This window comes from Gasterosteus aculeatus, chromosome 8 (assembly GCF_964276395.1).
Source record: "Gasterosteus aculeatus chromosome 8, fGasAcu3.hap1.1, whole genome shotgun sequence".
In the NCBI taxonomy this organism is placed as follows: domain Eukaryota; kingdom Metazoa; phylum Chordata; class Actinopteri; order Perciformes; family Gasterosteidae; genus Gasterosteus; species Gasterosteus aculeatus.
This window is the reverse complement of record NC_135695.1, coordinates 14,416,788-14,440,848: the sequence shown is the minus strand read 5'-3', so window position 1 is coordinate 14,440,848 and position 24,061 is coordinate 14,416,788. Positions and strand designations below refer to the sequence as shown.

The 24,061-nt window shown below is 44.4% G+C and overlaps 2 protein-coding genes across 7 annotated transcripts; one reads left to right on the top strand and one right to left on the bottom strand.

Annotated features, from left to right (window-relative positions):
• Positions 1-739: 739 nt before the first annotated feature.
• Positions 740-4,948, bottom strand: LOC144411450 (uncharacterized). 3 transcript variants are annotated; one of them, XM_078108299.1, is made up of 4 exons: positions 4,220-4,948; positions 3,471-3,584; positions 2,181-2,237; positions 740-1,809 (listed from the first exon to the last, which is right to left on the bottom strand). In XM_078108299.1, exon 4 carries the CDS (start codon positions 1,727-1,729, stop codon positions 1,076-1,078), a length of 654 nt encoding a protein of 217 aa, XP_077964425.1. In that variant the 5' UTR covers positions 1,730-1,809; positions 2,181-2,237; positions 3,471-3,584; positions 4,220-4,948; the 3' UTR covers positions 740-1,075. The 3 variants fall into 3 exon arrangements, 2 of the variants coding, with proteins under 2 accessions (XP_077964425.1, XP_077964424.1); XR_013468614.1 differs by lacking the exon at positions 740-1,809 and adding an exon at positions 1,971-2,089 and having other exon boundaries at positions 4,220-4,356; XM_078108298.1 differs by lacking the exon at positions 4,220-4,948 and having other exon boundaries at positions 3,471-3,606.
• An 886-nt stretch (positions 4,949-5,834) lies between these two features.
• Positions 5,835-23,785, top strand: rubcn (rubicon autophagy regulator). 4 transcript variants are annotated; one of them, XM_040184277.2, is made up of 22 exons: positions 5,835-6,342; positions 8,372-8,525; positions 8,908-8,991; positions 9,555-9,720; positions 9,935-10,041; positions 10,358-10,589; positions 10,804-11,202; positions 11,766-11,813; positions 12,441-12,536; positions 12,945-13,060; positions 13,306-13,501; positions 13,793-13,900; positions 14,699-14,773; positions 16,594-16,654; positions 16,895-17,027; positions 17,139-17,284; positions 17,453-17,517; positions 17,752-17,990; positions 18,406-18,467; positions 18,578-18,731; positions 18,901-18,994; positions 21,650-23,785. In XM_040184277.2, exons 1-22 carry the CDS (start codon positions 6,305-6,307, stop codon positions 21,784-21,786), a joined length of 2,910 nt encoding a protein of 969 aa, XP_040040211.2. In that variant the 5' UTR covers positions 5,835-6,304; the 3' UTR covers positions 21,787-23,785. The 4 variants fall into 4 exon arrangements, with proteins under 4 accessions (XP_040040211.2, XP_040040212.2, XP_040040213.2 ...); XM_040184278.2 differs by lacking the exon at positions 11,766-11,813; XM_040184279.2 differs by lacking the exon at positions 14,699-14,773.
• Positions 23,786-24,061: the final 276 nt, after the last annotated feature.

Sequence of the window (24,061 nt, the reverse complement as noted above, 5' to 3'; positions counted from 1 at the left end):
AACACTGAACATTTTTCTTTTCACAGATTAATTTCTTTTTACACAAACATGAATGAACTGAGATTTTAAAATCTTTTTACAACATCTGTTTTAAACAAGTTCAACAGATTATCGGTCCACATCAGTAAGTCTTTTTGTCAGCCGCTATCTTGCACTATTGTAGGACAAAAGCTTGCTTTTTACTCGGTGCACCGTACCAGGACACAAACTGAGGGAGCTAAATTAATTGAATTACTTGGATTTGAGTTCCTTTTGTATCATGTCAAAATACACTCACCTAAAGGATTATCAGGAACACCTGTTCAATTTATCATTCATGCAATTATCTAATCAACCAATCACATGGCAGTTGCTTCAATGCATTTAGGGGTGTGGTGCTGGTCAAGACAATCTCCTGAACTCCAAACTGAATGACAGAATGGGAAAGAAAGGTGATTTAAGCAATTTTGAGCGTGGCATGGTTATTGGTGCCAGACGGGCTGAGTATTTCACAATCTGCTCAGTTACTTCGATTTTCACGCACAACCATTTCTAGGGTTTACAAAGAATGGTGTGAAAAGGGAAAAACATCCAGTATGCGGCAGTCCTGTGGGCGAAAATGCCTTGTTGATGCTAGAGGTCAGAGGAGAATGGGCCGACTGATTCAAGCTAATAGAGCAACTTTGACTGAAATAACCACTCGTTACAACCGAGGTATGCAGCAAAGCATTTGTGAAACCACAACACGCACAACCTTGAGGCGGATCAGGAAACATTTATTGCCAAAATATGTCAAACATACAAGGAATTTGTCTTGGCGGTTGGTGCGTGACAGTAGACAGTGTAACAATAGACAAGACAGCAGTGAACAAGTAATAAAATAAAATGAAATGCTAATGCAATGGGTTAGTAGAAAAAGGCTATGGGTTAGTATAAAATAAGAATAAAGTTAAAGTTAGAAGTTAAAAATATTAAAAAATAAAGTGCACTATCGAACAAGTGACAAAGTGACGAGTGACAACAAAGTGACGAGTGAGAAATGACAGTTAAAGCGACATGTGCAGTGTGAAGAGGAGTGACCGGTGGAATGTTATAGTCAGTCAGTGGGGGACCGGGCTCTGTTGATGAGCCCGACTGCCGACAAGAAGAAACTGTTCGTGTGGCGGGAGGTCTTAGTCCTGATGGACCTCAGCCTCCTGCCAGACGGAAGGGGCACACACAGTTTTTGTCCGGGGTGAGAGGGTTCGGCTATGATCTTTTTAGCTCGCTTCAGAGACCTGGAAGCGAACAAGTCCTGCAGGGACGGCAGATTGCAGCCGATCACCCTCTCTGCAGAGCGGATGACACGCTGCAGCCTGCCCTTGTCTTTGGCTGTGGCTGCAGCGTACCAGACGGTGATGGAGGAGCAGAGGATGGACTCGATGATGGCCGTGTAGAAGTGGACCACAATCGTCTTTGGCAGGTTGAATTTCTTCAGCTGCCTCAGGAAGAACAACCTCTGCTGAGCCTTCTTGGTGATGGAGCTGATGTTCAGCTCCAACTTGAGGTCCTGGGTGATGATGGAGCCCAGGAAACGGAAGGAATCCACAATAGTGACGGGGGAGTCACACAGGGTGATGGGGGAGGGTGGGGCTCTGTTCCTCCGGAAATCAACAACCATCTCCACTGTCTTTAAAAGCGTTGAGCACCAGGTTGTTCTGACTGCACCACGACACCAGATGGTCAGACTCCCACCTGTAGGCGGACTCATCCCCACCAGAGATCAGTCCAACGAGGGTGGTATCATCCGCAAACTTCAGGAGCTTGACGGACTGGTGACTGGAGGTGCAGCTGTTGGTGTACAGGGGGAAGAGCAGTTGGTGGAGCTGTGGGGGATGGGATCAGGACATAATCTTTCGAATCTACAGTAGAACTCATTCAGCTCGTCTGCCAGGCGGAGGTCATTCATATAGTGGGGGTTTTTTGGCTTGAAGTTAGTGAGGTGTTTGAGGCCTCTCCAAACCGAGGCAGAGTCACTTGCTGAGAACTGTTGTTGGAGTTTCTCAGAGTACAGTCGTAGTACATGGGCTACGGATGAATGGGCTACAACAGCAGAAGACCCTCATCTCCACTACAAATAGGAAAAAGAGGCTACAATTTGCAAGAGCCCACTCATCTCCACTACAAATAGGAAAAAGAGGCTACAATTTGCAAGAGCTCACCAAAATTGGACAGTTGAAGACTGGAAAAATGTTGCCTGGTCTGATGAGTCTTGATTTCTGTTGAGACATTCAGATGGTAGAGTCAGAATTTGGCATAAACAGAATGAGAACATGGATCCATCATGCCTTGGTACCACTGTGCAGGTTGGTGGTGGTGGTGTAATGGTGTGGGGGATGTTTTCTTGGCACACTTTAGGCCCCTTAGTGCCAATTGGGCATCGTTTAAATGCCATGGCCTACCTGAGCATTGTTTCTGACCATATCCATCCCTTTATGGCCACCGTGTACCCATCCTCTGATGGCTACTTCCAGCAGGATAATGCACCATGTCACAAAGCTCCAACCATTTCAAATTGGTTTCTTGAACATGACAATGAGTTCACTGTACTAAAATGGCCCCCACAGTCACCAGATCTCAACCCAATGGAGCATCTTTGGGATGTGGTGGAACGGGAGCTTCGTGCCCTGGATGTGCATCCCACAAATCTCTGCAAGATACTATCCTATCAATATGGGCCAACATTTCTAAAGAATGCTTTCAGCCCCTTATTGAATCAATGCCACGTAGAATTAAGGCAGTTCTGAAGGCGAAAGGGGGTCAGACACAGTATTAGTATGGTGTTCCTAATAATCCTTTAGGTGAGTGAATATTGGAGACTAATCGAGACTGAACTGAACTCCTGAAGAATTGAGATGGCAGTTTAAAGATCCCCAGCAAGCAATTATTTCTAATTTTAAATTATTCCAAATAATTACCAGGAATTAAAACTTCCTGGACAACTGTTAAACAGAATTCTCATTAAAATTTCAAATTAATATGTTTGCCTCAGCATTCAGGTTTTCTGCCAACCCTGAGCTCATGTTTATGGAAGAAACTGGTTCTCTGTAATCTGATAAGTTTCCAGATAAACAGGAACTCCACTTTGGGATCTGATCAGTGAGTTCGCTGGAAGGACCAATAAAACCTTTCTGAAGTAAGAAGACAAGTCTACACCTGGTTCGGCGCCGATATCACGGCATTTGGTAAGTCACTCATCACCTACTTGTTATTTCCGGGTCTTTCACCGCCTCAAAGCTGACAACCACTCACAGCCTGTTTCTCCACTGGAACTGAAGATTTTCCATTCAGAATGTTATTTGAATTCTCGATGTTCACTTTCCAAATCAAGTTAGTACTATTAGTTATTCATCCCCGAAGTTGGTGCTGATGGCCTTTTCTCCTACTATGTATTGACTTAGCCATGACCTGACATGTTGGTCACGTCCTAAATCAAACTGGTAATGTCATACCTGCTTTTCGGCCAGGATGAAATGAGTGCACAACGTATCTATGTCTGCCCGGTGATCAGCTTCTCCCAGGATGTGCTGCATGCTTGGAATCATTTTAAATGTCTTTATCCGGATCTGTAGTGGTGAAGAAAAAGGTTTGTATAAAGTGGTTATTGAGCATAACAAATAAAATGTTACAGCTTCAGATTATCTTTGATTTTGTTTCTTTTTAAAGTGGCCGGAATAAAGTGCAGCAATGGGATTATTTTGATCTTCTGGCCTGTTGAGGCAAAAGCTATATCTGCATTTGGGTCATCAGCGCTGCTCTAATTGGCACTCTGCAGGAGAAAACACCATGAAACCATGGTTTTGATGTTTACACTTTCCACCATGTGAATCCAATTCCCCGCTTAGAGTTTACAAAGTTAGCAATAATCTGATCTGTAGATTCTAAGAAAGCTGTAATGGCCCTTCTAGTTGGTTTTCCCCTCTGTGTCTCATAAGTGTCCTCAGATTTTTGTAATGAATCATGTAAAAAAATATTTTTTCACCCAGCTGAACCTCACAACAAATGAAGTCTGTTCCGTGTGTTTTTGCTAAATCACATGTCTTTCCCTGTGTTGGATTATGCTGCCTGCTACATGTTTGCTTAACCCTCTGAATTTAGACTCTTTTGTATAATGGACAATTGTCTGATATAGCAATACAGACTGACTGGTTGATAAACTGGTTCAACCGTGCTCAGTGTCACCGTGACACCTCTTACTCACCTTGTGTGTGTTCCTGGTGCAGCAGATTACAGCTGTGAGTCACAGCTGCTCAAATACAGTAGAAATGTGGTAATAACCGGGAGGGTTTTCCAGATCGCAGCAGTTGCAGTTCAGGAAATGTAATACCTTGAATGAAGGGTTAAATGAAAAGTTTCCACTGCCTGAGATCTGATTAACTTCTCCCGACATGTCCTTTCTCCTGTATCCAATACGTTCACAGGAATACATTGTGTATATTATCCCCAACTGACGTTTTGAGTACTTTAACAATGGGTACAGTTAGAAGTCCAGAGTTAGCTTTGTATTGAAAGACATGCGCCCACACGCTCAACACAAAACAGCAGCAAAAATGTCGTCCATTATAAAATAACACTCTGAAAAGGGCCCGAATAATCACTTCATTTACATTACTTGTCTAAATTGTAAATACAGGACTTTTATTTGTAGAAAGCATTTTCACATTGGTGTATTAACATAAATGATCTGAATACTACTTACGCAGGTATTAAGATATTTAAAGTAGCAAAACCATCTAGATAAATACATCAGAGAATCAATAGGTCCAAAAACAATACAAAACCTTCATTAAAAGGTTCACTGTTGATGTATTGATGATGTCTTGTCCGAGCATCACCAAACATTACCAAAGTATATAAACTTTGAAATAACGTAACCGTGTGCGTGCGTGTGGGTGTGCACGCGTGTGTTCTGTAAGGGCAATTACTCACCATTCAGTCATCCGCCACCACACCCAGCTATGGGCTGACACCTGATGTTTCACGTGGAGCTCTTCACTCACCACTGCCATCAAGTGGTAAGGCTGATTCTTTTCAATTAATATAGACAATTTAAGACTGTGGTGCCATCATGTGGGTATGATGTTTATGAAAAGGACAAACTGTCAGTAACGTAAAACACTAATCCGTGATCTATATAGTTTTTTTGTTGTAGATTTCTTCATATCACTGATTCAATTGCAAGTTATGGTTAATGTTAATACAGCAGTTTTTAACTTTGGAAAATGAATCCCTTCTCTGAATGACGGTATAATATATAGCTATATATATATATATATATATATATATAGCTATAACAAGACGATTCGTAGGTACGAATCATCTTGTTCTAGGTCTCCACTGAAGATAAAAAATGTTCTATTTCAATATAGACAAACACAAAATGTCAGTACATCATCAGGCTATATTTCAGTTTAGTATACAGTGTTTTCACAAACCAGATGTGCCAACTCTGCTACTTCTGTCTTCAACTGTTTTGGGTAGAACGTTTTTCAAAACGTCTAAATATATCCATCCATCCATCCATCCATTGTCAAGCCGCTTATCCTGCACACAGGGTCGCGGGGGGCGTCTAAATATATATATATTTAATTTTTTGAACTACAACTCTTATTATTATTTTGACTTTCTCTATGTATCTGAAGTTATCTCTGTCTGAATGTCCACCTCTTGAGGTCAGTAAAGGCTTATGTTGTCTTAGGGCAAATGCTATACTCTAACCACCAAAATTAAAAACATATATTGAAACTTTAAAAAAAAGAAAAAAAGTTTTAATTAACAAAATACAGTAGCACTCAGGAGGAAACGAGTGGATAAAAATACGTGTGAGTTCAAACAGAGGGCAGCAGTCACACGTGAAACCGTGTTCATGTACAGCAGGTGGCACTGATGACTGTGTCTCTAAAAATCGCTCTATTTTTTTAAGAGCCACATTAGAGCGTTTGAGCTCGTGTTTAAATGATGAAAGCGGTTCACCCGTTGGAAAACCACGGAGGGAAATGAACCCTAGTGTTATTCCGTGAAAAAGTGAAAAGCGTGGTCATCGTGAAAAGGTGGGCAGAGCAGATGACGTCACCGCCCACTCGCTGATGATAGCGGGTCACGCGGCCTTCACTGTTTTGATTCGCAGCGCGGCCAGGCGGTGCGGAGATGGCGGAAGACTGGAAGTCAGATTAATTGCCTCAAGCTACCCCACTACTGGGGGGGCGCATCTGTTCTACGAAAGTAGATATTTGGAAATCCGGGAAAGCTGGCGGGGTTTTACGGTACTCGATTCCTTCTGGATGACATGGAGGTGTCTGCGGAGGGAGAGGCGGAAGAGCGCCGGTGAGTGACAGCCTGGGCTGGGCTTGTTAACCGGCTAGCTGTGCTAAGAATAACGCTTGTTGAATAAATGCCACAACTAGGAACGTATTGCTAAGAAGCTAGTTGCTAACTCACGATTGTCTGCGTGTCTGTATTTTGTCTGTAACCATAAATCCCATGAACTGAATCAGTTGTTACCATGTCGGATAACGTTTACTAAGTTAGCTAACGTTAGCCCATCTAGTTCGCTGGTGGATTACTGACACAGGAGCGCTAGCTAGTGGCTCAGCTAGGCTAACTGACAGGTCAGTGTTGGACGACTTAGAGCAAACCGCACGAGCCAACTGCGAAACTTGTCAGAACGTTTGACTCAAAGATCAACCGATTGACTCGGCGCTAAATGTTTACTAGGTTTCCGAATGCGTTCGCACGTGTTAATCGCCAATACCTGTTGTTAAGAGTGCCAGCTAACTGCTAGCTAACTGCTAGCTAGCCGGTGGCCGGATGAAGTTTGACAGTTTACGTCACATGGCTAATGACAGTCGCGTGTTGTATAGTGCAATATGTTTTATATATATACAATATATGAAATGGAAAAATAACGATTTTGATTGTAGAAGGTTGACGCATTGACACAGCTAAAGTTTTATACACAACCCGACATGTCAAAAACGCCCGCATGCCTTGACGGTGCGATTAACGTACTGGAAGCGTTCGTTTGACGGGAAATGTTGCACGAGTTTGCTCATTTTCGTTCGACTGCGTTCAGTCGGAACAACATTTATTCCCCGTTGAGTGTTGTGAGGATTCGTTTAGCAGTAGATGTCTGTATAGTGCCCTGGGATGCTCACTATCGCAAACACGCAGAAACAGAGTTGACCCTTTTTAAAGATAAACAACCTCTTCCTCAGCCTTCCGCCTCCAACAAACCAATGGATGACACACACACACACACACACACACACACACACACACACACACACACACACACACACACACACACACACACACACACACAGGGTTGTGTAGCATGTGGGGAATGTTCTGTGACATTCGGCCAGCCTCTTTCTATGTTACAGGATGTGAATTGTCAGCCCTGCGGCTCTTGTTGTTCATAAATGTGCCCTTCCTAGTTGTTATAAGTGTTATATTTTACCTCGCTCGCTGCCTGATGATGATTGTGAGTCCTCAAAAAAAAAAAAAAAAAACTAAAATAATCCTCTATTGCGGGTTAGTCAGTGAGGCTGCATGACTGCGATACCTAGATTGATCTTACACAAAACAGAAAGGGCCTTTTTTGTCTTGGATTTCATTTTGGACTTAAATTTGAACTAAAGTTTGGCCTCTTTTTATATTATAATGTTTTCTAGCATTCAACACTACTTACCTGTAGTCTCATTTATACTTACCATTTTCACGTACGATGGGATGTAAAATGATCCCACACTAAAAGAAAGCCTTCAAGTGTTGCTGCAGTTGTGACTTTTTCTAAATAGCATTCAGTTAGACTGCTGACTAAAGGGGGAAAAGAGCATTTCCAGGAGATGAGCCAACGCTCTATGGCTCTCAGAGAATATGACCCAATATGAGGTCTTGTATCCAACACAGCAACCGGTCTACCTAGTATTTGTGGCTTGTAATGCCAACAGAGCCTTCGGGAAGGTCCCAGTTTATATAAGAAAAGAATAACATCAATGCTTCAAATGTACATATATCCAAACTCTGTGCCAATGTCAGCTGGGTCAAAAATGTCTTAAACCCTGGATTTTTGGAAAACGTCATGCTTTATTAGGTAGTGAGTAAGTGTATAGTCGCATATTTGTCTATTTAGGAAATTTCGGCTAAAATGTTCACGGTAAGCACCCTTAGTCACAGTGTGCAGCGTAGTTAAACTGCTGGGGTTTTAATTTTCAGGAAAAGCATTTTCCTTCTGGGTGACGATTGAAGCCACAGCACTGCTGACACCAGCACTTCTTCACCTCCTTCCTCATTCCTAAACTTCCTCCTTCGACCTTTCCCACTCCTTCCTGCTGCCCTCTGTACCTTACAGGAGGGAGCACTGGAAGCTGCTCTTCAGCCTAAAGACCACAGTCGAGGGTCTCGTGTCCACCAACAATCCCAATGTGTGGTCTCGTTATGGCGGCTTGCAGCGGCTTCACAAGGACATGAACAACATCCTGAGCCATGGGCTGAAGAACGAGCAGGTCTGCACTCAGGCTCATCATCTGGCCGATGTCACCCTTTCCTTTTTGAGTGCTTGCCATGTGTTGCCAACAGATTACTGATCATTTTCTGCATGACTTCCTGCTTGCTCTGACTGATTAGCTCTGACATTTAGCTTTGGCCTGCAATAAAGGCTTGTGTTTAAGCACGGAGGAGCAATTAAATCCAAGTTTGACCCATAACCCTACGACCACACCATCGGACAACAGACCACAGTATCTGCCTCGTCGTTCTATTTATCTGAGGTTTCTCACCCACCCATAGCTGGTCAGGAATGGATGTTGTAAGTTCTCCATAGGGGCGTCTTGTGTTTATCAATGCCGGCTCTCTGTGACCGATGCCCATTCTGGTTCTGTGTTACAGGTGTACTACAAGAAGAGAGACTACTGGCCGTTTGTGTGGTGCGTGCGCTACATCAGCCCCCACCTCGCCTCGCACGTTGAACAGGTAGGATCTCCTGTCAGCGACGTGAGGGTCGGGAGTGTGCATGGAGACTGTGAATTTACTATGCAGAACACTTTCTATTGTGTTCCCTGAAATATTTGGCTATGTGATGATATGAAAATATGTAGTGCTGCACGACTCACTCTCTTAAGCAGCTTCCGGCCAACTGAAGTAATAACCGTACCCAATGCAAAAGGAAACATACTCTTCTTTAGCTCATCAGTGGTGTCGTTTTTTGTACCGTGACAATGGGTGGGGAATTCAGAGAGCCTGCGAGGTCTGTTGTTCACATTTGCACTTGTGTCCGGTCACTGCACTTCCTAAAATGTCTGTTTTTTGTAGTTGTGTTGTGGAGAACAGTCCACTCTTGATTGTGCAACAGTACATTGTCGGAGGCTCACACAAACTGGGCCGTCAACAAACTGCCGCATGTTTGGTGTAAATAGTAAAGATTAGCAACGAGATCTCCTGTATGTTGTGCTGTTGAGTTAACAGACCTTGTTGACAAAATAACAAATGAGAACAGACACTATTTCTGCTGTTTTCTCCCCTCCATCCGTCCACAGTTCAGTCAGCTGCAGCCGGTGCTGAGCAGCGGGATGCAGCAGAGTACCGGCGGCGAGAGCTACAAGGCCGAGCGCTGGCTCCTCCACAGCTTACAGGTTCACCTGCTGTCGGCTCAGCTACGACCTCTGCTCCGGCACCTGGGGCACACACGGAAATATTATAATGGTGAGCTGTAATGATCATCACGATGGGGCACACATATAGTCCAGTTTAGTGTAGACAACATTGTTGTGAAACATTGGTGTAACAAAAGTATGAAGCAGCTAAATATTTCTGTGTTCTCTCCTCTTTCGCTTTCTCTTTCTGTCTTCACTTTATTTATGCATGATCCCTGTCGTTATCTTATTTCCTTACCTCTCCGTCTGTGTCGGCCTTTCAGAGGATGCCTTTCTGCTGAGCGAGCCCCATGTGACCGCCATGTTCCAGTGTCTGGAAGCTGTGGAGCAGAATAACCCCAAGCTGCTGGCCCAAGTAGACGCGTTCGGGGTGAGTGTTTTGAAACAACTTGGATAAAGTCAAGGTACTCTGAAGGCATTTATTGTATCTATTTCAATTGTTTGTTCATTATCTGTAATCAGTTTTTGTCTAGTGGATTGGGATTTTATTTACTCCATTGTGTAAAGTATGTATTTTTAATGTAATTTATCTGTTGAACATAAGGAAACGCGATGGTGTGTTTACAACGTCGTTATCAGTCGTGTCGTGTGTTTCAGATGACCAGTCTAGAATGAAAAATGAAGGAAACCAAAAGGAGGACACTCTGGATATGGCCTGACATTTTGCACCTCTCCCTTCTCTCCAGCTGTCTCCTCTGAAGGGCCCACCATGTCTGGGCCTTTTGAAGAGCCAGAGCCTGTGTGTGTTACCTGGGCCCGGCGCCGTTTGGAGGAACGCTGACTCTGCTCCCACAAGAGAATCTCTAAATCGCAGACTCACCACCTCCTTCTGCTCCCTCAGAGAAACAGTCGCCGCCAGCCACAACTCTGGGAACACGACAGGAGTTGGATCCCAAAACAACAACGGCAACTGCACAAGTGAGGAAAGGGTGATGAGTGGAGTTGTTTTTAAAGGGGTTTGTGGAGTTGTTCATGCTGTTTAATCAATATAGTTTTCTTTCTAACTGGTGTTTTTACATAATGTTCTTTTTGAATGAATTAAAACCAGTCCCTAAGCTTGTGAAAGAAACTGAAGCAGGTCTGTGACACGGCGTCCTGATCCATCTTCCGTTATCCACCTGCTCTGTTGCAGACACTTCCTTTCCAGCCAGCAGCCGGGGAGCTCCGTGTGTGTCCAAGCCAGGGGAGAGCGGGAGGGGTGGGACACCCCCTCCTGGCTCCGTCTCGGTCCCTAGCATCTCGCTCTCGGAGCCCCCCTCGTCCCCCTCCCTTCAGCCTGAGGCCGGGGACTCTGGTGACGCCGACTACGACGATGGTCCGGAGTACCTGGCTATTGGTAACCTGGGGCAACGCAGCCGCTTTGACTCTCCAAACTCCACCGACAGCAGCGAGCAGGGCGTTGCCCCGGCCTTAGCTCCGCCCCCACACAGGCGCTCGTCTTTCTCAGCGGGCCAGAGGGGGCCGGGCCGGGCGCCCAGGGGACACACCCGCTCATTTTCTGACACAGGGGTCAGTCAGAAAATGAAGAACGGTGAGAAAAATCAACTTGTGTGAATAACTGGTCTATTTGTGTGTTGTATTGAATTAGAAACATTGAACCAAAAAAAAAAGAAGCGTGGCAGGAAACCCCTGTTGACCGTTGCCGTGTCCTTTTTTAAATGTGCTATGCAAAGAAACTGAAAACGTTGGTCTTACTTGTCTGTTGGAGTCAGCAATAAAAGTAATACATTAATGGGAAAATCAGTGACGCCCAAGATCTTCTTCTACCGGCACAACCTGCTGTAGCGTGACTTCTCAGTTTGCTGCAGTTGCGTAGAACACTTTTTTGATCACAATTCTGTTCCTTTTTGCTCAACTTAAATGTGAGGTCCTGGTTCTGGGCTGTGCCTGAATACTCTTATCTGTTGTATTTTTCACTCTAAGATGTGGCGAGGCCACGCATTCTCTCCCAATTAGCACAGTTCCGGTCTTGAGGGTTCTAAACGTTTCTGAATTAACTTCTCAATTCTCGTTGCTCACTGTTTCTCCTCCTTGGCTTGAGGTAACTTTCTCTCCTTCTGCTCTATCCTTCTCTCTTTTACTGTTTGTGCAAAGGAGGGGGCCACCGAAAAATCACCATAATAATAGAAGATCCGGTAGCAGGTTGGCAGTGCAGTTCCTCTGTGCTCCATCACTACACCCCTATTTTCCTCTGCATGCTGGGAAACGCTTTCTATCCCTCTCATTTCAAGTCTCAATATGTGCTTTTTCCTCTTGACGTCTTTTTTTGCTTTTTCGCAACTGTTTTGGTTGGTGTTACTCAGGTCAAACTACGTGATGAGGCCATGAATGACCCCTTTCAGTGTTGTGTTGATGCCCTAGCACACATTTGTCATAACCAGTGTTGTATTGAAAGTATTATGACCGTTTATATATGACGGTTGTGTAAACATATTCATTCCATTAGATTTAAGCTAGTGGCGTGTGAGTCATTGTCATTTAGAATGATGTCTCTACAGCATTTGTATGTAAAGTATGTCAGTTCTGTATCACTGGATGGACAGATTTCTTCTGTACATCCCTGAATGAAGTCGTCACACTGACAAAGGTCAAATGTCATGTTTTTGTTTCTGCATGCAATAAAGTCAGCCATCTCCATAGACTTTACTGATTTGTTTTAACCTGCTTTGTGTATGAATGGTGACGCATGTTCCAATTAACCTCAAATCATTCTGTATTTGTTTTAGTGTGGACAAAAACGACACTTAACAGAGACTCTCTTCCCCTCAGAATCCGTTGGGGACGACTGCGGTACAACGAATTACAGCCCTTTCTCGCCTCCCTCTGAAGAAACAAGCTCTTCCAGTTCCCTCTACATGGAGTCTCGTGAGTTTTCTGCTTTTACAGTTATGATGCTCTTAAAAGGAGTGCAATAGTACAAAGGGCTTTGCTCTTATCCTGTTATTAATTTTTTTTTTAATTTATATATAAAAAAAAAAAAAAAAAAAAAATTGAAAGGAATATTTGAGGAAGAGAAAGTCCACACAATATGGAAGGAAGTTGAACAGGAAAACTGACCTGATATGTTTCTAAATGTGAATGTAGCGAGTGAGTCAGCTGCTCCGTAGATGTGACACTCATACAAAAGGTTGAGGTGTGTCTGTATATGTTATTGGTAGTCTGGTGTACATAAGATACTCTGACATCATGGAGTTGGCTTTTGGAAAGCTTAGAGTATTTATTTCCTTCAGTTTTTCCAGGTGATTGATTTATTTTCTGTTGTGGTTCCTACAGATGTGTCCCAGGTCGACAGTGTTCCCGATGGGATGTTCAGGAAGCCGTCGCAGGGTCAGAGCCTCATCAGCTACCTGTCAGAGCAGGACTTTGGCAGCTGTGCTGACCTTGAGAAGGTCAGGGTCCATTTTCAGCACGGGACTAACTCCAACTATTTTTGGTGCTGATTGATCAGTGAATTGGTCCCTTATTTAGTCAAACTGATTACATTCAGTGTTCGTACAAAATTGAGGCATTTCATATGGCTTTACAAATGCAGCAACAAAACCAACCCAATTTTTTAAAATCAAATTCTGGATAAAAAAGGCGCTTAAAAATTCTGGTCTCTGACGGATCCACAATATTTCTCTATGTTCTATAGGAAAATGCTCATTTCAGCATTTCAGAGTCCCTCATTGCTGCCATCGAGCTGATGAAGTACAACCTGCGGCGTCAGGAAGAGGAGGGCGAGGAAGAGGGAGACAGCGACTCTGAGATCCAGCAGCTCAAACAGAAGATCCGACTGCGCAGGCAGCTGATCAGATGCAGTCGTGTGCCGCCATGCGCAAACTCCCACAGTAAGGCAACACGAGTACCGAGCAGCTGTTGAATCTGACTGAATGGACACGCTATGCCCTTTCCTAGTGAAGTGTTTGTTACATATGGCCCCTCCCACTTTCTAATTCTATTTGAATTTAGGTCATTTAACAAAATCAGTGTTCATTCAATTCATTTCACATTAACATCCACTCTGGTTTACTTGTTTTCATTCAGGCAGCTTTGTGTGTGCAGCTCGAGTGTGTTGAGCAAAGCAGTCTATTTCTATTGTCCTTTGCTCAACCCCTTGTCTCCTTCTCCTCCTCCTTCAGTCGTCCACTCCACTGACAGCGGAGGCTCCAGGAGGAGCTCTCAGGACTCCTACCAGGGCCTCTCTGACTCCGGCTCGGCTGAGGAGGTGGAGGAGTGCGAACTACGAGGTAGAGAGAGGGAACAGGGAAACCCCAAAAGGAGTGTCTTTGTTTTTTGGTTGCTAATCAGTGTCAACCATTCCCACATGTAACGCACATTTTGTGCACAGCTGGTATGTTTACTTGATGATCAACAAGCTACAGTGATACAATGCAGTTACCACATAGGATTAATCCAAGATTTGAACTTTGACCAAATATTTATTACATAGTTTCAAAATGTATTTTAAAAGTGTCATTTGAATTTGTTTCTGTTCTAGTCATAATTCATAAGCTGATCACCACCCTTGCTTCATGTTGCTAACCAGCATGTCACGTTTTTACGTATTCATTCACACGAACATTGCGGTCATGCGAGTCTCCACGTGTCTGATTCTATACGGTTCTGATCAGTTGGTTGGGTGCGTTTGAGCTGGAGAAGCTGTGTTCACAAAACTTCAACTTTCTCCTCTGAATAGATTAATCAGATTTAGAGTTCCGTTTTGTGTGACGAATGTTAACCTCAACAAACTATTCACTAACATTTGGGAACTTTCGAACACGCTTTGCGTTGATGCTGTTGACGTGGGTTGTGGGATGTCATAAATGCATGTACTTTGTGAGGTTGAGTGCTTGTGAATATCTGCACCTCTCAGCACTGTGGGTTGAGCATTCATAGTGTGCATGCGTGGTGGGCGCTGTGCCACTGCATGACTTCCAGACGTACCGTCTCGGTGCAGCTTACCGTATGTTTGCCACAAACACGCGGCGCGTTTGGAGAGGAGAACATGTTTGTGGTTGTGCTGAGTGTTAGTTTCTGTCTCTCAGATGGCTGTGAGGGTCAGTCCCTGCTGGCGGTGTCTCAGAACGGCCTCTCCCTGTCACTCGCCTCCCTCTTCTCAGGTATCTGCAGGTTGGGTGCGGCTCAACAATGATACTTTACAGCCAGTTTACTGTGCCGGGGGGATGGGGGAGGGGTCTGGGGGTCTCCCCCGAGAGGAAGCCGAGGGCTCCGCTCCAAAGTGAGAATTCAATCATTCCTGTTACACTGAAGGGCAATTCAGCCACAACAGTTTATAGCTTTTTGTCTTTGTTTCGTCATACTGATATTGATTTTGTTCAAACATTTCAATTATCAAAACCGTCAGTAGGTTAATTCCGAAAGTGTCTTTAACTTATTAAAAATACACAAACAACGTTAGTTGGTAGTTTTTTTTCCTAGTTTGCTATGAGATGGATTCTGGAGATAGTTAAACCATGAACCTCAACCTCATGTACTCCCACCTCAGGTCATGCTGTACAAGACTTAATAAAAGAAAAAGTACTTAGCTGTTGCAAAGGCATTGAGACTAAATATTTTCTCTTTTCATTTGGGATTGGCTTTAAACAAAAATATTGGTCAGTTCATCTTTTCTTATGATTTGTGAAGTAAACTCTAATTTCTCCAAAGAAGTTTTTATACTGTTTTTTTTTTATTTATTTATTTTTTAAATAATTCTCCAGTATTATTTTTAACTGTATCTAAACCGTTCAGGGAATGTAGAAAGTTCTCAATTTGGCGAGCGGCGCCATCTGCCTCCTCGCCTCAGCTTGGAGTAGTGCGCTCGGCTTGTGCTGCTGCTCATTGGTCAGTGCTCCGGGGCTTTGGTGGACACAATTTTTAATAGTAAAGAGGCTCATAGGAGGAGACCAGGGAATTACAGGGGTGCATTCCATGGCGCCCTGAAACTGAAGGGATTATTCATTCATTCATTCATCCACCCATCACATTATTCACCGTCACCAATGCTGAAATCATTCTGTCACATCCTTCCTTTTTAAAGTCAGCCCAGTATTAATTGGTTCCTTTGTGAAGGCCCTTTTATAACAGGTGTTTGCGTTGGTTAATTATAATTTTTATATTATAATTAACCAACATACTTAATTTGAGTACTGATGAGTAGTACCACTACATGCCTCACACCAAAGCGAGACCACAGTTCAATTTGATCTTAAATTTAAAAATCTACATTTGAATCGCATGCTTTCCTTTTATGAATTCCGTGATGAATTAGTTTGCTTAATCTCTAAAGTAAATCAACCCACTCTCCTCCTGGACACAAGATCACTAAGGGTCACTCACCATGCCCTGTCTGCTTTTTTGCATTTATGCTTTTTGCCATTTTCCTCCTCTGCTTGTAATCCAGCAGAATTGGCTCCGTCAAACCAGTTCTTTGAATTAATTCTTCTGGTAGAAATGAGTCTCTCTAATCACCCAAGAATCCATGCAGGCGCCTACTTGTTCTTCCCAAGCAGCACTGCTGAATGTCTTTGCTTACGTGTTGTTTGTGGGGTGTCTGAAGACAACATGTCGACAATGTTTTGACTTTTTTTCTTTGGCTTCCCTGCATGCTACCTGTAAATTTATCTTTTAAAAAAATGAATTGAATCAGAGATGGGGATGTTTTGTGGGGCTCATTTTTGGGTGTATAATTGCGACACTCTTAAATGATGTATTCTCCAAACATTAATTACAGGTTAGCAATATCAAATAACCCCAGGGTGACAAACTAACACCAACTGTACATTTTTACTTATTTTTCACAAATACAGCCATCATCTGAACATCATTTTCAAATCTAAAAATTTACATTTTGTTTTCCCGCAGATAGAAACTTGTGTAACTTTTACACTGCTGCTAAGTGGTCTGTCTTTTATTTAACTGTTGTTTTATTGTCTTCCAGATGCAGACATTAAGCGCAGCGTAAGCTCCAGCAGCAGGTCTTTTCTCAGCTCCGAGTCAATGTAAGTTACACACTTCCTATTTCCCTTGTTTCGCCTGCACATGCAGAATAATCATCTTAATTATTGAACACCGTTTAATTTAATTCATCACACACATACTATTTTTATGTCTTGTCTGCATAATAGCGATACACTTGGAAACCAATGTATTGTAATTAGGGATGTCAATAACAACCAATAACTCATCAATTGCACATTTTCATTAATCCCAATATTATATTTTTGACTTTGCATTTTCAGCTCTCCATCCTACCTCCAGTCTAACTCTGCTGAGTCGGTAGCCATGGGCTTACTCAGGCAATTTGAGGGCATGCAGCTTCCTGCAGCCTCTGAGCTCGACTGGCTGGTCGCGGAACACGACGCTCCACAGAAGGTACAACATCTTGCTTGTATATTGTACCCGGCAGATGTTTAATGCTCTCCACACATTAAACTGAACATGCAAAATCATTCATACAATTGTAAAAACTTGCTTTGCTCCTAGCTGCTGCCCATCCCCGACTCTTTGCCCATCTCGCCCGATGATGGCGAACACGCCGACATCTACAAGCTGAGGATCCGGGTTCGGGGTAACCTGGAGTGGGCGCCGCCCCGACCGCAGATCATCTTCAACATTCATTCCGCCCCCAAGTGAGTCCACACCGTTTTTTCCTTCTTTTTTTTCCATTCACATTGTTTATTCATTTATGTTTCTGCTATTCATTTGCTATGGACATCCTCACACTGACACGCATCCCGGGCCGTGTCCACGTCCACTCTGTCTCCGTTTTCATAATAGCCATTATCTCTCCCTGTCAGGAGGAAGATCCTTGTCGTGAAACAGAACTACCGCTGCGCTGGCTGTGGTACCCGCATCGACCCCGGTACGACCAGCAAAAGTTGAAAATGAAGTTGCAATGAACGTAACATCAACGTGCATTTGAACATTCTTCCACTAAAAAAACAAAATTTGCATCCAAAGTATTTGCAGTCGCAACGTCAGTTCTCAAGTGCTTGTGTGGGATCGGGATCCGCCTGCTAAAGCTTCCTGTTCCTCCTGTTCTCTATGTATTCTCACCTCTACCCACGTGTGTCCCTGCTGCCTGTCCACGCTTCAGATTATATCAAGCGAATGCGGTACTGCGAGTACCTCGGACGTTACTTCTGCCAGTGCTGCCATGAGAACGCTCAGGCCGTGGTTCCCGGCCGAGTGTTGAGGAAGTGGGACTTCAGCAAGTACTACGTCAGCAACTTTGCCCGGGACCTGCTAAGCAAGATTGCGGGAGACCCGCTATTCAACCCCAGTGACATCAACAGCGGCCTGTACAAGAAGGTCAAAGCTCTGGAGGTTGTCCGGGTGAGCACAGAAGCCGCAGAATGGGAACTTGGGCATTAGCCAATCTTGTTTTCTCTACTTTTTCTCTCCCCAGTTTGGCCCTTTAAAAAAAAAAAAGCCATTGTAATTAAAGAAATCAATATGCGTGTGATCAGGCAGGACTGGGTTAAAAACAATAATATGGCTCATAACTGTTCATCTGGGTGTGTCAATGTAGCTTATACCCACTGGATAATCGTGAGAGGAGAAATGTGATGCTTCCCCACCCCGGGGACATTGGTTATTAAAGACTTTGACAGCACATATGCTGTTATTGTAAGCTGATCCGGACCCTCCCGTTCCTTCCACCGTGTACCCAACGACACGCCTCCGTGTTTCTGTCTGTGTACGTTTAAGTAACAAGAGGCCTTTTTTTCCATTTTGTGTTTTTGTTTAGGTTTTGAGAGTGCAGCTGTTCCATATGAAAAACCTCTTCAAGACCTGTCGCTTTGCTAAAGAGTAAGAGGCTTGCTGGGACGTGTTCTAACGTAATTCGTAAAACATAATTATTCTCCCTGCAAGGTCTAACTTTGTGTGTGTGTGTGTGTGTGTGTGTGTGTGTGTCTCAGGGTGCTGGAGCAGTTTGACAGTCTGCCAGGTCACCTGACCGAGGACCTTCATCTCTTCTCCCTCAGTGACCTCAGTGCCGTGCGCAGCGGGGAAATGGCTCCCAGGATGAAAGAGCTGCTCAAACTTGGTACCGCGCACGTAGCCGGCTGTGTGGTAAGATCGCCACGCAACTTCTTTCAACGCGGGGAGTTAACCCGGTTGATTTTCATCTCGGGGATAAAACATGACGTACGTGACAAAACATTCTCCGCTTAACCAAATGTCCGCTCTTTCTTTCTCCGGTTGTTTGGATCGACCCCCCCCCCCCCCCCCCCCCCCCCAGCTGTGTCAGGCAAAGGGCTTCGTGTGCGAGTTCTGCAGCAACGACAAGGACATCATCTTCCCCTTCCAGTTGAACAAGTGCCAGCGCTGCGAAGGTGAGCCCCCTCTGCCGGCGGCAGGCCTGGGCGGCATCAGAGCCCCCGCCCTCCGCCCCCCCGCTCCACTTACCTGGAGAGACTGGAAGATCTCCAAACCCCGTAGGCTGGCCAAGGCCCTCTATCAAGACAGGAGGGAGGGGGAGGGAGGCGAGGGGGTCACAGAGCGAGGGGTGCAGTGTGGCGTGCAGGAGGAAAGGGGGGACGCATCAGGAGAGAGACAGGGAAGAGGGGGGTTATTTCAGGTTCTGTTCGGCCCCGGGAAACAGGCGAAAGCTTTCTCCGCGAGTAAGGGCAATGAGGAAGGGCAGCAATTGTTGGGTGGGACGGATTCGGCGAGGGAGGAACTGACGGGGGCGGGCGAAGGAGGAGAAGAGGGAGGAAACGGGCAGGAATATTGCAAAGAGAGGGGAAAGGGCGAGGGACGGGGAGACGGCCACAAACAAGTCGATTTATTAAAGGTTCTTCACGCAGACAGAATAGAGGACGTCGTAAAAGATGACACAAGAGGCAGTGACAGCGAAACGCACAGCAGCACGGAAAGTCTAGATGAAGTAGAGTTAGAGAGGAAAGGACTTAGGAGGGGCTTAGCGAGTCTCGCCATGGGTTTTTTCAAAAGAGCGAGAGAGGGTGAACGGAAAACTGAAGTAAAGGAGGAAGGGTCAGAAAAAAGCTGTCTGGAGAAAGCAGGATGTGAGGACAAAGTGAGCGTCAGCACGGAGGGCGATGGGGGGAAGGGAATTTTAGACGAAGGCCATAAGCACACCGCCGAAAGAGAAATGTCAGGTGCAGAAAACAAGGAGAAACTTACTGCGGGGAAGTCTTTAAAACCTCATCGGCTGTTAGCCGTCTTCCCCAGAGGGCGGAGCAAAGGAGAGGAGGAGCGAAGTGGGGAGAGTGCGGGAAAAAGCGAGGTGGATTCTGAGGAAGAAGAACTGCCAGAGGGAGCCGTCGTAACTCGCACTTACTGGAGGGGTCGTAAGACTCGCAAAGCTATGAGGGCAACCGGAGGCAGGAAGGTTGGGAGAGGGGCCGAGAAACCTGCGAGTGGAGAGATTGAGGAGATGCATGATGCAGATTGTGGTCTTGAGAGTGGCGGAGGACAAGAGTAAGAGCGAATGTAAAGCCGAGAGATGCACTAGTCCCCCCCCCCCCCCCGAATGACAATCGTTCAAGTTACAATACACAGACTCGCTGAACGGTTCTCATTTGATGAATCTGCTGAATAAAACAGTGGATTTTATTAAAGGCTGCTTGATGTCCACTCCTCTAATCATTTGGCAGCGTTTATGGTTGGTAGATTGTAGGGCTGCGCTGCCACTTGACTTGTCCTGTTCAGACTGACATGTATCCTCTTGTTTTTTTTTTTGTACCCTTCGAAGAATAAAATGCTTTATTTCCTGTCTGGGTGCAGCAGCTTCCTCAGCTGCGAGAGTGGAAGTGTTCACGTCTTGGTGCTCTGTGCACTAAAGTGAAGCTGCACATTGGGGTCTTCCAAAATGTCTAAATATTCCTTTGAGTACAGAGAAGAGTGGTATATTTGTATATAAGAATATTAAAGTGTGTTCATCAGATGTCCCGCATGTCGGCCTCTCTGTTGCTACCGTCTCTTTGAGCCGTCTTGGTGTCGGGATTGTTTTGTCCAGTTATTCTTCCTCTGCGCTCACTTGGGTTTGATCTCTACACTTCAGTGGTGTTTCTTGGCTTTGGTTCCCACTTGGCAGCTATTTGGTGGTGGATGTCTGGCTCGTGTTACAGGGGTGTCGGCCCGATACTGAAGCTCTCTTGGGTCCTGGTTGAGTTTTCTGTCTCTGAGCGCTGTGCTGCTCGGGGCGCAGCGATGGCAAACAATGCCAAAGCTCTGCATCAGACATAGACGCTTCTGTTCGGTCTGTTACACATCCCCCCCCCCGAGTCGGTGGAGGAGTGGTTGCTGTTTTCCTCCCAGCCTACTTCACACTACTTGATTGGATCACACCAATTCTTTCATCGTATTGTGTGAAATCAACAGCCGTAGTGTTTTCATTTCAATGTAGACTGTCTCTGAATGACTGTAATTTATTGTTTTAGTTGCTATTATTTAAGCCTCATCCTCGTGTGAACATGAAATAAACGCCACTGGTTTTTTTTGAGTTGCTTGTCATTTTATTTTCTCTCCCATTGCATGGCAATTTTTTTTTCTGCCAACATGGAAACAAAAATGAATTTCAGTCGAAGAATCGGCGTCATAATGATCTGCCGTTAAAGTCCTTCAGAGTGCTCTTGTGGCCTCTTTTGGAAGAAATGAGATGTGTCTGAACTGGTTTACGGGTGTGGCTCGAGGCCCCCACCCTTCCAGAGCAGCGAGCTCACCTGCATGGTTCCTCCTCCGCTCTGCCGCGCTGCCTCCGACTCCTGCCTCTTTTATTCTCCCCTCCTCAACCCTGCCTCCAACAAGTCCCATTGCGATTGGCTGCTCCTTTTTTGATGCATCGCAGCTCACTATCATCAAACCGGTTCAACGGGTTAACGTTATTGGACGCCACCCCTTTGTCAGACTCGAACTGTTCTGCTTCACGTGAAACCCTTTTTTCTTTGCACACACACGCATGTGTTTCTTAACTGTTTTTGTAATGATTTTTTTTTTCGCCCCCTTTTTTTTTTTTTTTTCCACAGAGTGCCACGCGTGCTACCACAGCGGCTGTTTCCGCCAGGGCAAAGACTGCCCTCGATGCCGGCGGCTGGCAGAGCGCAGAGAGAGGATGGCGCGCAAAAACATGGAGGAACAAGAGGACGAGGGAGGCGGGCCCTAGTGCCCGGTGACGGAAGACTCAAAAGAAGAGCACAACGCGACCATGATTGTAGTGACTCACAACGTTTTATATTCCAGTCCTCTCACGCCTGGGTGACAATACGGCAAACTAATGCAGCTTTTTACTACATTGGTTGTTGGTCGCTGTTCATACATTTAGCAGAAGCTATTCCACTTTGAACACATGCACTTTACTTTTTTGTGTCACAGTAATTTATGATTTGGATTTTTTTCCTTATGGGAGTGTTGTCACTTTTAAAAAGACATTTTTAAATGGTGATTTCTTTAAAAATATGTTAAAAAAAATCTTAAACTTGAGATTGGCTCATTCCCAATATTTAATGAATAATTATTCATACATTTCCTTGCACACAAGTAAAAGTATAGAATTGTAAAATATCTGACTTGCAGGAATATTTTTTGTAAGCCAGTTGCAGTTACTTGTGTGAAAAGGACCAAAGATTCACTAAACGTTTTGGCACTTATTTTTCCATTTGATCAGACTATTGTACCCATGTTTATATTGCTCCTACAGTTGTAATGATTCGATTGGCTACTGGCTTAGCTGAAATTGTAAAAAATGTAAATCTGGCCCTTTTTTGACAGATTTTCTCGTGCAGATACTGTATTCAAACGATCCGGCTCTTTTTAATATTGAGATTTCTATTTTTGTCTGAAGATATATTTAGCATATCCTTTCCCTGCCACGCGCTTGCTTCCCCGTTTTAAGCTCTTCATCCACGCTCATGTGCCTCTGGGACCAATTAACTAAGACTGGAACGGCCAGTGGAGTTACATTGGGATGTCGAGTTCATAGACGGAGTGAACTTTAGAGTTTCAGGCCGTGTTGCAAATATATGAAACTGCGAAAGCTTTGTTTTTGTGCTGCTGTGAGTAAGTGGGTTTATTAGAGAAAGCTGTGTGTTTGCGTGCGTGCACATGTCTACCTGCTGTATATGCGGTCATGCACAAAAGGTTTGCACCAGCCTAATCAGCACTTGTTTCTAACGTTGCAGGTTTTGGAATAATAGAGTGGAGTTTATTGCACTGATATGTCTGTCTGTCTGCTGTTGTTGGTGAGGGGGGTGGGGAGTGGCTGGGACGTCACTATCCATTTAGATGATGTTCGTTTAAGAACATGAACCTTGAATAAACTACATTTATGAAGTAGTTCAGTCCAAAATGACAGAGCCACAATCGAATGGATAACCGTTGTTGCGCACCAGCCTTGTTATGAAAATGTATCCCATCTTGGACTGAAATCTTTCATGTGATTGTCTTTTCTCCAAGAGATCTTAGTCTAGTACAGTGTTTCCCAGCATTATTGGCCCTTAAAATAATATGTTTAAGCTTAAGCACGTAGCTGGGGCCTTCTAGCTGGTTAGCTTAGCTTAGCTTCAAAACTGGAAACCGGAAACCAGCTCTAGCCTTGTTTATCAAGAACATGTCTATCAGCCCTTATAAAGCTCACTAATTGACAATGCTTTATTTCAATGACATCTAGAGGCCCCAAAGCTTAACAGTTGTATTGCAGTACTTTCTAGCTATAAAGCATAAATTGTCTGGTGACTAATCAGACGCATTTGTGACTCCTTCAGCACGTTTTCTGTGTACCTGATGGATTAGTCTTCAAAGTACATACCGTCCTCAACCGGCTTTGCTTTATGGCCTTAAGGCTACAGGAGGTCAACACTCTCTTACCAGAACGTACTTAAAGCAATAAATGTCATAGATATTCCTAAGCTCCCACAGACGAGTATTAAAGAGACGAAAAGCAGTGATGTCTTCAGGCGGCTTTTTAAAGGAATCACTGAAGTGACCACTCGGCTCCACTGAAAAGCCTCCGTAAGTCAGCAGACGCTTTGAGTTTGAACCGCCGCTCTCGTGGAGGCATTTAAAGTGCACTACGGATTTAAGTGTCAACTACGAAAAAAAAATGTTAATTTGTATTGTTTTTGTTTTGGTTCTTTAATTGACAATAAAATATTGGCCGGACTGTTGATCAGGCTCACCTTTTTTTTTTGTGCTGATAGAAACGCTGAAGACTAATCTAATTAGAGCTAAGATGAAGTAGGGCTGAAATATTAACCATTATTTCTGTGACTTTTGATCAGTTCTCAAACATTCCCACATTTGAAAAGATATTAGACATTTTTAGGCCGAGCAAGTGTCCTCCGTTCATTCTCTAGCTCTTCTCTGTAACGCCTGGAGGGACAAACAAATTCGGCTCAAACGTACTGATGAACTGATAAAACATTGGTTCTCAAAAGGCAAGG

Coding starts and splice junctions, on each gene's coding strand:
- LOC144411450 (XM_078108299.1), bottom strand. CDS start 1,729: ATGAGTCCGCCTACAGGTGGGAGTCTGACCATCTGGTGTCGTGGTGCA.
- rubcn (XM_040184277.2), top strand. CDS start 6,305: ATGGAGGTGTCTGCGGAGGGAGAGGCGGAAGAGCGCCG. Junction 13,061..13,305: donor GCTGTGCTGACCTTGAGAAG/GTCAGGGTCCAT, acceptor TATGTTCTATAG/GAAAATGCTCATTTCAGCAT. Junction 14,774..16,593: donor ACTCGCCTCCCTCTTCTCAG/GTATCTGCAGGT, acceptor ATTGTCTTCCAG/ATGCAGACATTAAGCGCAGC.